At 30.3% G+C, this 13,507-nt stretch overlaps 2 protein-coding genes across 2 annotated transcripts; both read right to left on the bottom strand.

Moving 5' to 3' along the window:
• Positions 1-10,113: 10,113 nt before the first annotated feature.
• On the bottom strand, positions 10,114-11,334 carry VNE69_01151 (putative SP-containing membrane protein; the record flags this gene model as incomplete). Its single annotated transcript, XM_065472285.1, has 1 exon — positions 10,114-11,334. The coding sequence occupies one exon, from the start codon at positions 11,332-11,334 to the stop codon at positions 10,114-10,116; it is 1,221 nt and encodes a 406-aa protein (XP_065328357.1).
• A 1,702-nt stretch (positions 11,335-13,036) lies between these two features.
• Positions 13,037-13,507, bottom strand: VNE69_01150 (DNA replication complex GINS protein PSF3-like; the record flags this gene model as incomplete). Its single annotated transcript, XM_065472284.1, has 1 exon — positions 13,037-13,507. The coding sequence occupies one exon, from the start codon at positions 13,505-13,507 to the stop codon at positions 13,037-13,039; it is 471 nt and encodes a 156-aa protein (XP_065328356.1).

Here is a 13,507-nt window from a genome sequence, read left to right as displayed (position 1 = left end):
ATAATAACAGAATAAACAGATGGGTAGAACAGATACAAGAGTTTGACTTTACAATAGAGTATGTGAAAGGGGAGTTGATGACAGATGCAGATGCGTTAAGTAGGCAGTATGATCAGGTAGAAGTTTCGGATGAACAAAAAGAAAAGGACAACAAGAGAAAAGAAGTGATCGAAAAACAAATTTTGGGAAAAAAGCAGAAACATATTAAAGAAAAGGACGGTAAACAGTATTGGGAATTTTCCACAGGTGAGGTGAAAGAGATATTGAGCCTAGATAGTAGAGAGCATGAAATAACAAGAGTACATGAGGAGTTAAACCATAGAGGTGTCAAAGGCACTTATTATAACATTAAACAAAGATGGTATTGGCCTGGTATGAAAGATCATATTAATAAGGTAATTAAGAATTGTGAAATATGTGGGATTAACAATAGGAAAAACACAGGAGGATGTGATTTCGTAGTAACTAGAAAGAAATTGGAGAAAGTGGCGTTGGATTTAATGGACATAGGTGGAGAGAATAGGTATGTGTTACTGGGTATTGATTACTTTACTAGAAGGTTGTGGGGTTCGAATTTGAGATGTAAAGAGAGTAGTGAAGTTATAGAGGTATTACAAAAGTGGATAAGAGAAGATGGATTTCCAGAGGAATATGTGACAGACAACGGAAAAGAGTTTGTAAGTAATAGATTTAAAGAATGGTGTAGTATTAATGATATTAAACATAGGAAAGTGGGCTTAGAAGCTCATAGGAGTAATGGTAGAATCGAGAGATGCATCAGAACTATAAGAGAGACATTGATAAAGCAAAATGATGGGAATATTTCTGAAAAGATAGAAAGAGCAATCAAAGGATATAATAATACACTACATACAGCAATAAAATGTACGCCGATGGAAGCGTGGAGAGATCAAACTGCTGAAGTTATAATTGAAAATGATGAAAATGGAAAATATGCTGGTCGGTTCAAGAGAAGACACAGAGAGACATTTACAGTAGGCCAAGAGGTAAGAATCGCTAGGAGAGAAAATTTAGGTACACGTGCGAAAACAGACAAGGGAAGATTCACGGGTCGCGGAAGGATCGTAGCTATAAGTGAAAATGATTCATATATTGTGAGACTACTGGATGGTAAAATTGTTAAAAAGAGGCATTATGATTTGAAAGAGATAAGGAAGAGTTGTTTAGAAGATGGAGAGACTACCTGTCTGGAGGGGGGATGTAGGGTTTAGAACCCTCAATAAATAAATGGTTAACAAATCATATATATAAAAGAATTTTATTTAATTTTTTACCCCTCTTTTTTGTGGTTTTGTAAAATCTAAACTTCTTATTATAGCTTATTGTGTTATTGTAATATCAAATATAAACTCATTGAATGATTTTGACTATCATGGGTGTGTGTACTGTATGTTAATACATTTCCATTTTAATTCTTATTTTTAGAAAACTCAGTTCCAAAATATTGTCAGAATCGTTTTTTAGAATTTATTTAACCCTTCTAGAAAAAATTCACAAAAATATTAACCAAAGAAAAAAGTTGAATAAAACTGTCAAAACTTGAGCTTAGAAGTTCCCAAAATTATTTCAATATGATTCATAAGTGTTTCTAACTTAACTTAACTCCTTATATGTTACTAAAAAGTATTTTTGAAAACGATGTCTTCCTCCTATCAAATTCAATCATCCCGAAATAGAAACTCACCAAAATTCACCGAGGAGCGACATATTATAAAACAAAACATTCAAATCCCGTTTTCAAAACGGGAAAGCATACGCTAGTCATATATATAAAAGAATTTTATTTAATTTTTTACCCCTCTTTTTTATGATTTTATAATTTCCAAACTACATATTTAATGCTTAATATGTTATTAAAATATCGTTTTTAGATTTAATGTTTCAATTTGATAATTGTAGATGCGTATACTATATGTTAATACTTTTCGTTTTTAATAAAGTTTTTTGTAAAACTCAGTTCCAAAATATCGTCAGAATCGTTTTTTAGAATTTATTTAACCCTTCCACAAAAAATTCTAAAAATCTTCAACTTAAGAAATTTCGAATAATAAGTGTCAAAATCGAGCTTTAGGAGTTCTCAAAATTCTCTCATTGATATTATTAAATGTTTTAACCCAACTTTACTCCTTCTATGTCACTAAAAAGTATTTTTAATAAACATGTCTTCACCCTGTCAAATTCAATCATCCCAAAATGGAAACTTAACAAAATTTACTGAGACTGGACATATTAAAAAACTAAACATTTAGATCCCGTTTTCAAAACGGGAAAACATACGCTAGTAATTTTATAAAAATAAACCCATGTTTTGTTCCAACAATTTGGCGACAAGCGACAAAAATATTCTTCTCATCTTCAGAAATGAAGAGAAAGACGACCCACAACAGTTCATAGAGGACTTGATGGAAGTGGGCAGGTTGAATGAGTACAGCGAGGGTAAGCTGTTACTTACATTCAAGATGTCTCTTAGGGAAGAAGCAAAAGATTGGATAATGGCCCAACCAGTAGGGCTAGACTTGGGTGAACTAATAGATAGAATCAGGGAGAGATTTGTCAGTAATATAATTCTGAAGATTAGTTTGGAAAAGCTTGCAGCATTGAAGTATACAGGTGGATCTATTCTGAACTATCTCGACAGAATGGGTGCCATAGCGAGGAAAGGAAATGTACCAGAACAAGTCCTGGTAGCGTTTACATTGAATGGTCTGCCGAATAATCTAGCTAACATCGTGCTTATTAACAACAAAGAGGGCCTTACATGGAAATACATCTATGATTCATTAAAGAATATTAAGGATACGAGAGAGACCGAGCGAAACCAGATAGCATCCTCATACGGTCAAGAAGTTAAAGTCGAAGCAATAAGAAACAAAGTTAATAGTAAAAAATCAAGCTATTCAAAAATTAGATGTTTGATCTGTAGCGAGCAAGGACATGTGGTCTCTCAATGTCGTTTCAACAGTTTAAGGAAAAGCTCTAAGGTGAAAAAACAAGTTAGAGAGGTTAGTATACCACAAGGGAATGATGAGATAGATGTGGAAGAAGAGGACTTGAATAAATTTATTTTTAATTATAGGTTATTAAATAGCAGAAGTAATCGATCCACTGTTAAGTTGGCTACACTTGAGAACAGTAAACGACCGTTTAAGGTATTATTAGATACAGGTGCAGAAGTTAATTTGATTAGGCCGGAACACCTCGAAGACAAAACGAGATTGACTAGAGATAATCTTCAATTACGGGCGGCCAACGGGTCACAGATAAGAATCATAGGGAAAACGATGTTGAAAATAAAAATAGAAGGATACATATTTGAAGACGAATTTATTGTAACACGGGACATCACCATGCCGTGCATAGTAGGATGGACATTATTGGACAAATATGAAGTTGACCTAAGATTTGGAAATGGAAAGGTCAACATGGAGTCGGGACAAATCCTTAAAGGAAATGCAATTGGATATCATAGGATTAACACGGGAGATAGTGAGCCAGTCATGGCTCAGCTATATAAATTAGGCGGAACGAAAGAAAAAGAGGCATCTAAAATAATAAAGGAATACCTTGAGCTGGGGGTGATACGGCCAAGTGAGAGTGCTTGGCGAAGTCCAGTGATTGTAGTGCCAAAAAAAGATGGAGGATATAGATTGTGTATAGATTACAGGCGGCTTAATGATATTACGATTAAGGATGCATACCCCATGCCTAGAGTGGATGAGTTTATTGATGCACTAGAGGGTGCAAGTTATTTTACTAAGATGGATGCAGAATCGGGATATCACCAGATCAATATGGCTCCAAAGGATATTGAGAAGACTGCCTTTGCATGCAGAGAAGGACTTTTTGAATTTGTAAAGATGCCTTTCGGTCTAGTAAACGGGCCAGCCACATTTCAGAGAGCAATGAATAACATACTTAGAGAGTTTTTATACAAATTCGTGGTTGTTTATATGGATGATATCTTGGTCTATAGTAGAACGTTCGAGGAACATCAAGCGCATGTTAGGCTGGTTATGGAGAAGTTGGTAAATGCTGGAGTAAAGCTGAATGAGAAAAAGTGTGAATTTAATAAGAAAGAACTGAAAATCTTGGGGCATGTGATCTCGAAGGAAGGAGTTAGGATCGACACATAAAGGATAAAGAGTATTGAGGAATTGCCAATTCCAAAAAACAAAAAGAAATTGCAATCATTGTTGGGGCTATATAATTACTGTTCGAAATTTATAAAAGACAGTCATAAGATAGTAAGCCCATTGTATAGGATCATTAAGTTGAAAAAGGAAGAGGAAATCAAATTTTGGAAAAGGGCATCAGAAAACAGGCAGTTTATCGAAGCCATAGAAGCGTTAAAGGCAGCTGTGAATAAAGCGACATTATTGACTATCCCAAATACGAGAGATAAATTCATTTTGACGACGGACGCGTCAAATGAAGGAAGTGGAGCCATGCTATCCCAGGTAATAGAAGGAGAGGAAAAAATGGTAGCATACTTTAGTTCTTTGCACACGAAAGCGGAAAAAAATTATTCTACAACAGAACAGGAGCTGTTGGCGGTAGTCAAAGCATTTCAACACTTCAGAGAATATCTACTGTTGGGAAAGTTTACCTTAAGAACGGACCATCAGGCTTTAAAGTATCTTTTTAAGTCAAGGAATATTAAGGCAAGGTTGGCGAGATGGTCGCTCCTCCTTCAGGAATATGATTTTGAAATTGAGTACATTGCGGGACCCTCAAACCATGTAGACCATTTAAGTAGAGACTTCAAAATAGAGATGAAGAAAATTGAAACGGTAAGCACTGCTGAAGAAAGGAAAGTTATAAACAGGAAAAGGGGACTAGAACTGGTCAGATTTTACCACGATATGTTGGGCCATGGCTCAAAGAAAAATATGAAATATAACATGAGACGTAAATATGAATGGAAGGAAATTAACAAAGATATAGATCAGTTTGTAGAGAACTGCGAAATCTGCCAACAGGAAAGAGAACAAAAACAATTCAAAGATATTGTACCATTGGTGGCAAACAACATTGGAGAGATTTGGGAAATTGACATAGTAGGACCATTCAAGGAGAGTGAGGACGGGTACAGGTATCTACTGACAATGGTAGATCATTTCTCAAAAACGGGGGAGATTATCCCGATCCATACAAAAGACATGAACACAATAGTGTATTTAGTGGACAGATACATCATAAAGAAATATGGAATTCCGAAGGCAATTTTAACAGATAATGGACGAGAGTTTAAAAATCGAATCTGTGAGGATTATGCAAAAGAGAAACAGTTTACTTGGAAATACGGATCACCATACAGTCCGACCACCACAGGATTAATAGAGAGATTTAACAGAACAATAGGAATTAAACTGAGGAAGATCACGGAATTTGGCAAGTTCGATTGGGCCAAATGTGCAAAAAAAGTAAATAAAGCCTATATGCAGTCCTATCACCGTGCCATAGGCTGTGCGCCCATAGAATTGCACCAAGGATTAGTTCTTAATCATATGGATCTGCAGGAGGGAATTAATATTAGAATGGATAGAACAGACTTTAGGACTAGAGCGAAGGAGAATTTAGAACGATACAGAGGGGAGTATGCAACACATGAGAAAACGGGTGCGCCCCAATTGGAAGAAATAAAGGTAGGTGACAGGGTATGGTACAGACTAATTTTGCCCCAAGGAGGGAAACTGGAACCAAAATGGCAAGATAAAGGAACAGTCTTGGATAAAAGGTTTAAATCGTATAGTGTTTTACTTGACGACGGAAGAACGATTACAGCGAATCGAAATCATGTAAAACTTTTAAAGGGGAAGTAGTGTAGGAATATATGTCAATGTCAATGTCAAATATATAATCGAGTTGATATATTTGACATCTGATCTTTTAAATAATTTTATAAAAATAAACCCATGTTTTGTTCCAACACCATGTATGAGGTTAATTATGTCTTACTGCATAGATTAGATCAAATACATGATTTTTAGAATTATATTTTTTATGTTAAACACTCAACCCGATGAATTATCATGAAGGTGTTATAATACCTTATAACCATTTTTTTGTTTTCATTTTTGAAAAAAAAAATTTTATTATAAAAGTTACGGGATATTAAAGCGTAAAATATAATATAATTTTATATATAATGTTGTAAATTAAAAGTATCTAAGACAATATATTACAAAAAAAATCTTTAGGACTTACTGGGATGTTTTCATTTACCTTATACATAATATGGCGCAACGGTCAGAACCCGGACTTTCCATAATATTTTACGTACTGAATCCGGGTACTGACCGTAAAGTGGGGAAATGTTTTTTACGAACCATATCCCCAAGAGTCGAAATTTTACAGATTTGTTTAAATTTCATTCGCATTAATATTTCTTGAGTTATAAACATTTTTGTTTTTTAGATGATTTTTTCAGAAATATTTTACCCTTATGGTATGTATGGAGCCACTTGACAGTAGGTCGAAAATATTCCAAGACCCACATGAGGCAATATGTTGGTTAGTGGATGAAAATCTACTAAAAACAACAATGGAATGTACGAAATGTCCTGGTATAATGATATTAACACCGGACGATTCGTACATTAACTGCCACCGGTTTAAGTGTAGGGGGAAGACTGGATGTGGAACATCAATCGGAGTTTTTGATAAAACTTCATTTTCTAATCCCCGAATACCTATACATCATTATTTGTATATTCTGTATTCGTTCACTGAAAATCAGTCTACACTAAACCTAAATAAAAATTCCCGGGTGTCTGCTTCCAGTGTCTTCAGGGCTAAAAAAAAAATATACGAAGCACTGAAAAAAGAAAATCTCAAACACCAAAAAAAAATTGGAGGATTTGAAGAAGTGACACAGACCGATGAAACGGTTATAGTAAAGGGGAAGTTTGTCAAATCTCCATCGGAAAGATATGACACAGTCAAAAACTGTGTGTGGTTAATAGGGACGATAGACGAGCGAACGTTAGAACTGAGAATCGAAATAGTACCTAACCGGACTATACAGACGATGACTCGGTTTTTTAAAAAGTATATAAAAAACGACACTACATGCATAACTGATGGTCATAAATCTTATCCCGCTGCAGTAGAATCTATCAACGGTGATCATCGCGTTGTAATTCATGATGAAAACTTTAAAAACGAAGCAGGAGAGACCACAAACTTAATAGAAGGTGTTTGGTCACATCTTAAATGTGATATAATAGCTAGAAAAGGGATCAAAGAAAGTGCTATCCCTGATTTTTTGGAAGAATTTAAGTGGAGAAGAAGATGTGCAATTTATAAAAACATCAAAAGTTCAAGAGAGTTCTTCATTGAAATTATCAAAGTTTTCTTAGAATAAAATGGTTTTTTATTATTATTATTTTTTTTCGTTTCTCTCCAAGGGGGGACCCTTAGAGAGAAAAAAGTCCGGGTTCTGACCGATGCGCCCATAATATTATTAGAGTGGTTGAATTAGTTGATGTATGATAAAGTCACAGATAAATCAATTTGTTGCTTCCTCGTGAATAAAATAAAGTGCTATAGTATTATTTGGCTATATGTTTCATTTATTATCTAAGATCGGGATTTTTACATAAGCGAAAGGAAGATTGCAATTACAGCCAATATTATAAAAATATCTGATATTTTAATTACATTAAAATTTGTATTAATTTTTAGAAACGAGAGCTTTTTATTTGTATTTACAAAAAAAATCTTCATACTACATTATAGATTTTATAGAAGCTTACTGAATAATTATCATTTAAGATGATGTACAATACAATACAAAACGAATAAGAAACATTTGAATTAAAATTTATTATGCATAGTGTGGGCGTTATCGAAATTTGTCATGGAAAACATTTTGCTTGTATCTAAAACCAATGAACAAATATAACACATGCATGCAAAAATTGATAAACCATTAACATTATTATTATAAAAATTTTGTCTAATTAAATTTTTTTCAAAATGGGTAAGAAAAAATTATCTTAGAGTTTTTATATGCTAATTCTATTTATATACTAACTGTTATTGTTCAGAACTTGTCGTGAACTTATAAGTGAATTTGATTGAAATTCTATTTTATAAATACAATATTATAATAAAAAATTGATATCAACACAGAGTGAAAATTGATCCATTACTTAAATAAAATATATGGGCGAGATGAACATGATAAGTTAAAAAACATGGTGGCGTGTTACCGGGAAGCTTGCCTGTGGCAAGGAAGCATTCAATGATGCTACGGTTTGGGGAGCCGTGAAAACCGGAGTTAAAAGAGTTAAAGAGAAAGGATTGTTTATTGTTATGAAAAGAGTTTTGTTTATCTGATTTGTAGAAGGAAGAGTGTTTGTTTGCGTTCTGATGTTGTACCATGTTGTTCATGGAATTTCTCTATTTATATTACATAGAAATCAATAGAAAGAAATAAGATTTGGCTGACCAATAATAGTCGACCATAGCTGATCTTTCCGAAGAAGCATCAGCGTTTTAGTATTTATTGGTTTTTAGAAATCATGTGGTATGATCCATTATACCACACATGGCATAGAAATATTTTTCAAATATTTGCAAATCTATAAAATATACATCAATAAATAAGTGATTGTAAAAAAAAGTAAAATTATTTTAAATCATCATATACTTGGCTGTAAAATTCTTCCTTTGTTTTAAAAAGTTAGATCAATAAACGTGGTATCCTAAGATGTAGTATCTCTTTCAATAAATAATAATTATAGCTTAAATATATCAAACTAGCTTTACAAAGCATATAAACCAAGATACGCAAGCATGTTAAAAGTTCACAAAAAATAAGCTAAAAGTTTTAAATGATATTTTTTATGCTTATAAATTTTGCAATAATCAGAATATTTAGAAACTGATACAGCAAAAAATGAAAATTGTCTGGTATATTGAACAAAAAATAACGTAATTGAGACGTCTGTTTCTTTTATTTTGCAATGATAATATAGTATATTTATAAACTTTAGATATTAAAACAATGCAAAAAGATCAAAACTTAAAGAGGACATTTTTATGCGAAAAATTTTTTTTTTTAACTTACAAAGAACCTAAACTAAAACTCATATATAAGTAAAAAATCAAATGCAATCTTATAGCATTCAGATCTTAGTCAATATTGTGTTATCCACTTACAATAAAGATAGAAAAATCAAACAAACTGCTAGAATTTCAGAGAAGATACTATTCAGTTTGAATGTTACAAAATTTAGTAAATAATGTGTTTTTAACGTAAATTGAAATATTTTTTCATTTTTTGAATCAAAATAAAAAAACAATAAGATAATTAACCGAATTGTAGCAGATTAAAAAAAAACTAAAAAGAAAAAAAAATTTAATGTTATTAAGAAAGGTTACCCAGCAAGTAAAAACTTCAACAGCCAATAACTTGTGATACACACCAGCATACCATAATGGCCCTGCTTGTAGGAGAAAAATTATCTCTTAGGATTAGAATCACAGACAGGTGTGCCTGTGACCTGGGTTCAGCAAGATTCTAAGAGAATAGCGCGCCTGGCCCACTCGTCAGTTAAGAACCTAACTAGTTTAACGTAAATGCTACGGCACCAACAGCTTGCCATATCTCCCCTAGGTAAAAGTGTGTTTTTTTCTTCTAGATTTCTCTAGATCTGTTTTGGCTTACAAGCCTTTCCTTTTCTCGTATAACGATATATCGTTGTACAATCATCTTGTCTAAGAACTCTACTCTTGCAAGTAGAGGCTTCCTCTTATCAAAACAAGTTTTGATGTCATTATGATCGTAAATTAAAATAATTTATTTAGAAAGAAAAAAAATTAAAAACACTATTTAATAAAAATATTAATATAAATGACATGTAATATTCGTTATTATCTATGAGATCTTTAATATTATTTTTCTTTGATTAAAATATACACTAAAAAATAGTTAATATTTATAATATTAAGATATAAAATTTAATATTTAAATAAATTAAATATCTTGAATATTTTTGTTATTGAAAAAATCTTACTAAAACTTTAATCATAAATGTAAATTTCTAAAGAAAATAGTACAAAATAAATAATTAAAACGTTTATTCATGGAAATTCTGGTCGCTTTTTGTAATTTTCTGGTTTTATTATTCTATATTTAGCAGAATTTTTTTTTCTTCGATAAAATATAAAACTAATGCTTCCGATTATAAGCATTACTATAAATATAATAAAGCCTCCAATTATATAAGTCCCATTTCCCGATAATATATCATTGTTTGTATTAAATCCTAAGATATTATTACCAAAACCAGCATGGGCAATAGTGTTATTCGTATCATTTCCACTATTATGTGCATTCAAAAAATCATAATTTATATTTCGGCTAGTTAAAAAATCAGAAGTATTGGTCGTAGTGGTATTCAAAATATTATCACTATTAGTAGTATCAGTATTAAAGTCAAAATTAGTGGGAGTAGAAGTATTAATACTGTCGTCCGAATTTGTAATATTGGATTGAGTAGTACTTTTAACCATACGACTATTATTTTTTTTAGTATTAGCCCGATTGACAGGATTTTGGGCGGTAGTGGTAGTATTTCTATCTAATGTATCTTCACTATTAGTAGTGGATTTAGTATACCTAATGTCATAATTTATATTATTTTCGATACATCTATCAGTTGATAAAAACTCTCGATGCTTTTCAAACCATTGTTTCATGTATTGACTATCATACACCTTACAATTAATATAATGTTCCGCAAAATCTTCACAATGTCTATGATAAACTCCTGGTAACGTGTCTTTGCCGTAATTTTTAAGACACAAACTTTTTTCAAAGATTTTATGAATGATATCTTTAAATGATTTTGCTTTACTAATGGTATCTTTATAGCATAAATTTAAAGATCTTAAGATATCTTGTGTCATGAAAACTGTTTGTTCAATAAAACCATTTTCATCTTTTATTAGTTCTGGTGTCTTAGTACCTTCACTTTTTAATTTAAAACCAATCAATAGTTTATTTATGTACTTATTGTAAAAATATTCTTTTTTATCATTAAAAATACCATCTAAATTGTTTGTTTTCAAAGTTTTTCTAAACTCCTTTTTATTAGTTAATTCTCTCCATATAGTATGTCCAATATATTGAACTTCAGCAAGTGAAAGATCGGAATCATGAATTTGCGATTCAAACAAATAGCAGTTTTTGGCATTATTAATATCCTTGATCTTGTTTAATAATATTTTCTGATTGATTTTAGTCGTTATTATAGTAGCTATAAATGTAGACAATCCAAAATAAAAAATTATTGCATTCATTAAAAGGGTAGAAAAAAAATTATTTAAATAGAAAAAAAAAAATTTAAAGTTTACTCAAAATTGTATATCCTTGTTTATTTAGAAGTTGAGCTCGAAAATAGTATTATCTATTTTAATTGCGATGACTCATCCTTAAAAGATTTGACACATGAGATGTATTTTTTATTTTATAATTGTTATATGTTTTTAAATAATTTTTTTCTTAATTTATCTTGTTGTATAAATAAAACGCCAAATGTCCAATATATTTACAAATTGAGACAATTGACATTTTAATTAATATTTTTTTATTTGCAAACAAAAATGTATCTTTAATCTGATGAAATTTATAAAATAAATGTTATGAGGATAGATGTATTTATTAATGACTTCTTTGCTTTGCGACATTTTTGATTCTGCCTTCACTCGTTAATTGCATGTAAGAGTTGCTAAAATATTTAGTTGATAAATAAACAAACAAAGAATATGTTTGGAAACAATCACTGATTATTTCTAATATTATTAGAGGATATCGACACATTTATAGGTGTTTTACAACTGCAGGGAAATAATGGAACAAATATAACATTTACAGCTTAATATTTTGCTAAATTAAATGGAAGATCAGCCTTTGTTACATAAAGTTTTTTTTTCATTCTAACCAATATTTTTTAATTTATATTGTGCACATACTAGAAGTGGAAACATACAATGCCCTGTATTACTTTATTTATTTAATCATTTATAAACGTCTATTTGCTTTGGATACCATAATCACTTTAATTACAGCGAATATGACAGAAAATTGTACTATGAAAATATTTCATGTATTATACGACTTTAAGTGATTATTGCAGATAATCAAAATTATTATCAAAACTATAAGAAATCTTTTATATATTTTTATAGTTTATTACCATGTGCATTTTTTTGCATTTACTTTTAGCTTTATCTATGTATATAGACAAAAAATTTGAAAGTCTTAGCAGAAAAAATATGAAGAAGAAAAAAAACAAAAAATATCAAGTATAATTAAAGTAATGCATTACACTATGATCATCGCTTTCCTTTGTTTGTTTACAACCTTTAAATGTTTTTTTAAAAATTTTTATTTAAGACTTTCTTACGAAACAATGAAATGTAATATAACAGAAGTTATTTTCAATCCGCATATAATGTTATAGTTAAAAAAATATAATGTTACAATACCATAAGTAGTAAAAATAAACTAAAAAGTAGAATTTTTTGATCTATCTACGTTAATAAAACATTTATAAATTAAATTTATGATTACATGTCTAAAAAGATTACAAAAAAACAATAAAGTGCTATAAATTATTCAAATAGTACTTGGCGAAAAAAAAACTATTATAAACACCATATAATATATGCAAACATGTTTGGAAATAGCTAACTATGAATTATATCATATACAGAAACATAAACATAAACAATACAAGTTCATTTATAAATGTAAACAACACTATTATACTAAAAATATAAAATTTTAATGTTACGTTTACTATATTAAGTATTCAAATTAGATTTTAAGGAGTAAATTTTTTTAGCATATGTTATTCAAGGCTCTAGAACGAAATTTTTATTTTATCTTAAAAATAGAGTTAAAATTGAAATTTACCTACATATTTGTATAAAAGGTATAATTAAATTTAAAATTTTTTAATTATACAAATTTGAACAATAGTATCTTTTTTTTATCGTTTCAACTTTTTATAAAATATTCCCTGTACATTAAATATTTTTTCCTTGCCATCTTTATAATTTTTTTCTCACTATTGTCTAACATAAATACGTCATCTTCATCAAGTTGTTCTTTAAGTATCAATTTATAAAGCGTAGTATACCTCGAAAACATAATATTTAGAACAAAATCATTAGATTTGAAATTTACAATAAATTTGTAAAATTCTTTGTATAGAGAATTCAGATTAATTATTGACGAGTTGGCTTTCAAATCGTTTTCAGTTTCCTCTGAAAGGATTGGATTGGCAAGTGTGCAATGATTATTTTCTATTAGAAATTGAGCAATGTACAGTGGAACATCGACCTTAGTTCCGGCTTCTATGTCTTTATATGTTTCACTTACAAGAAATCCGAAATTTTCTATTTTATGTTTAAAAAAGACTCTTATTTTTATTTCTTGAGTGTTTATATTTTCTAACAAGGACGACAT

This window comes from Vairimorpha necatrix, chromosome 1, assembly GCF_036630325.1.
Source record: "Vairimorpha necatrix chromosome 1, complete sequence".
NCBI classification, from domain to species: domain Eukaryota; kingdom Fungi; phylum Microsporidia; family Nosematidae; genus Vairimorpha; species Vairimorpha necatrix.
Note: the sequence above shows the minus strand (reverse complement) of the source record. Positions and strands in the feature narration are given on the sequence as shown.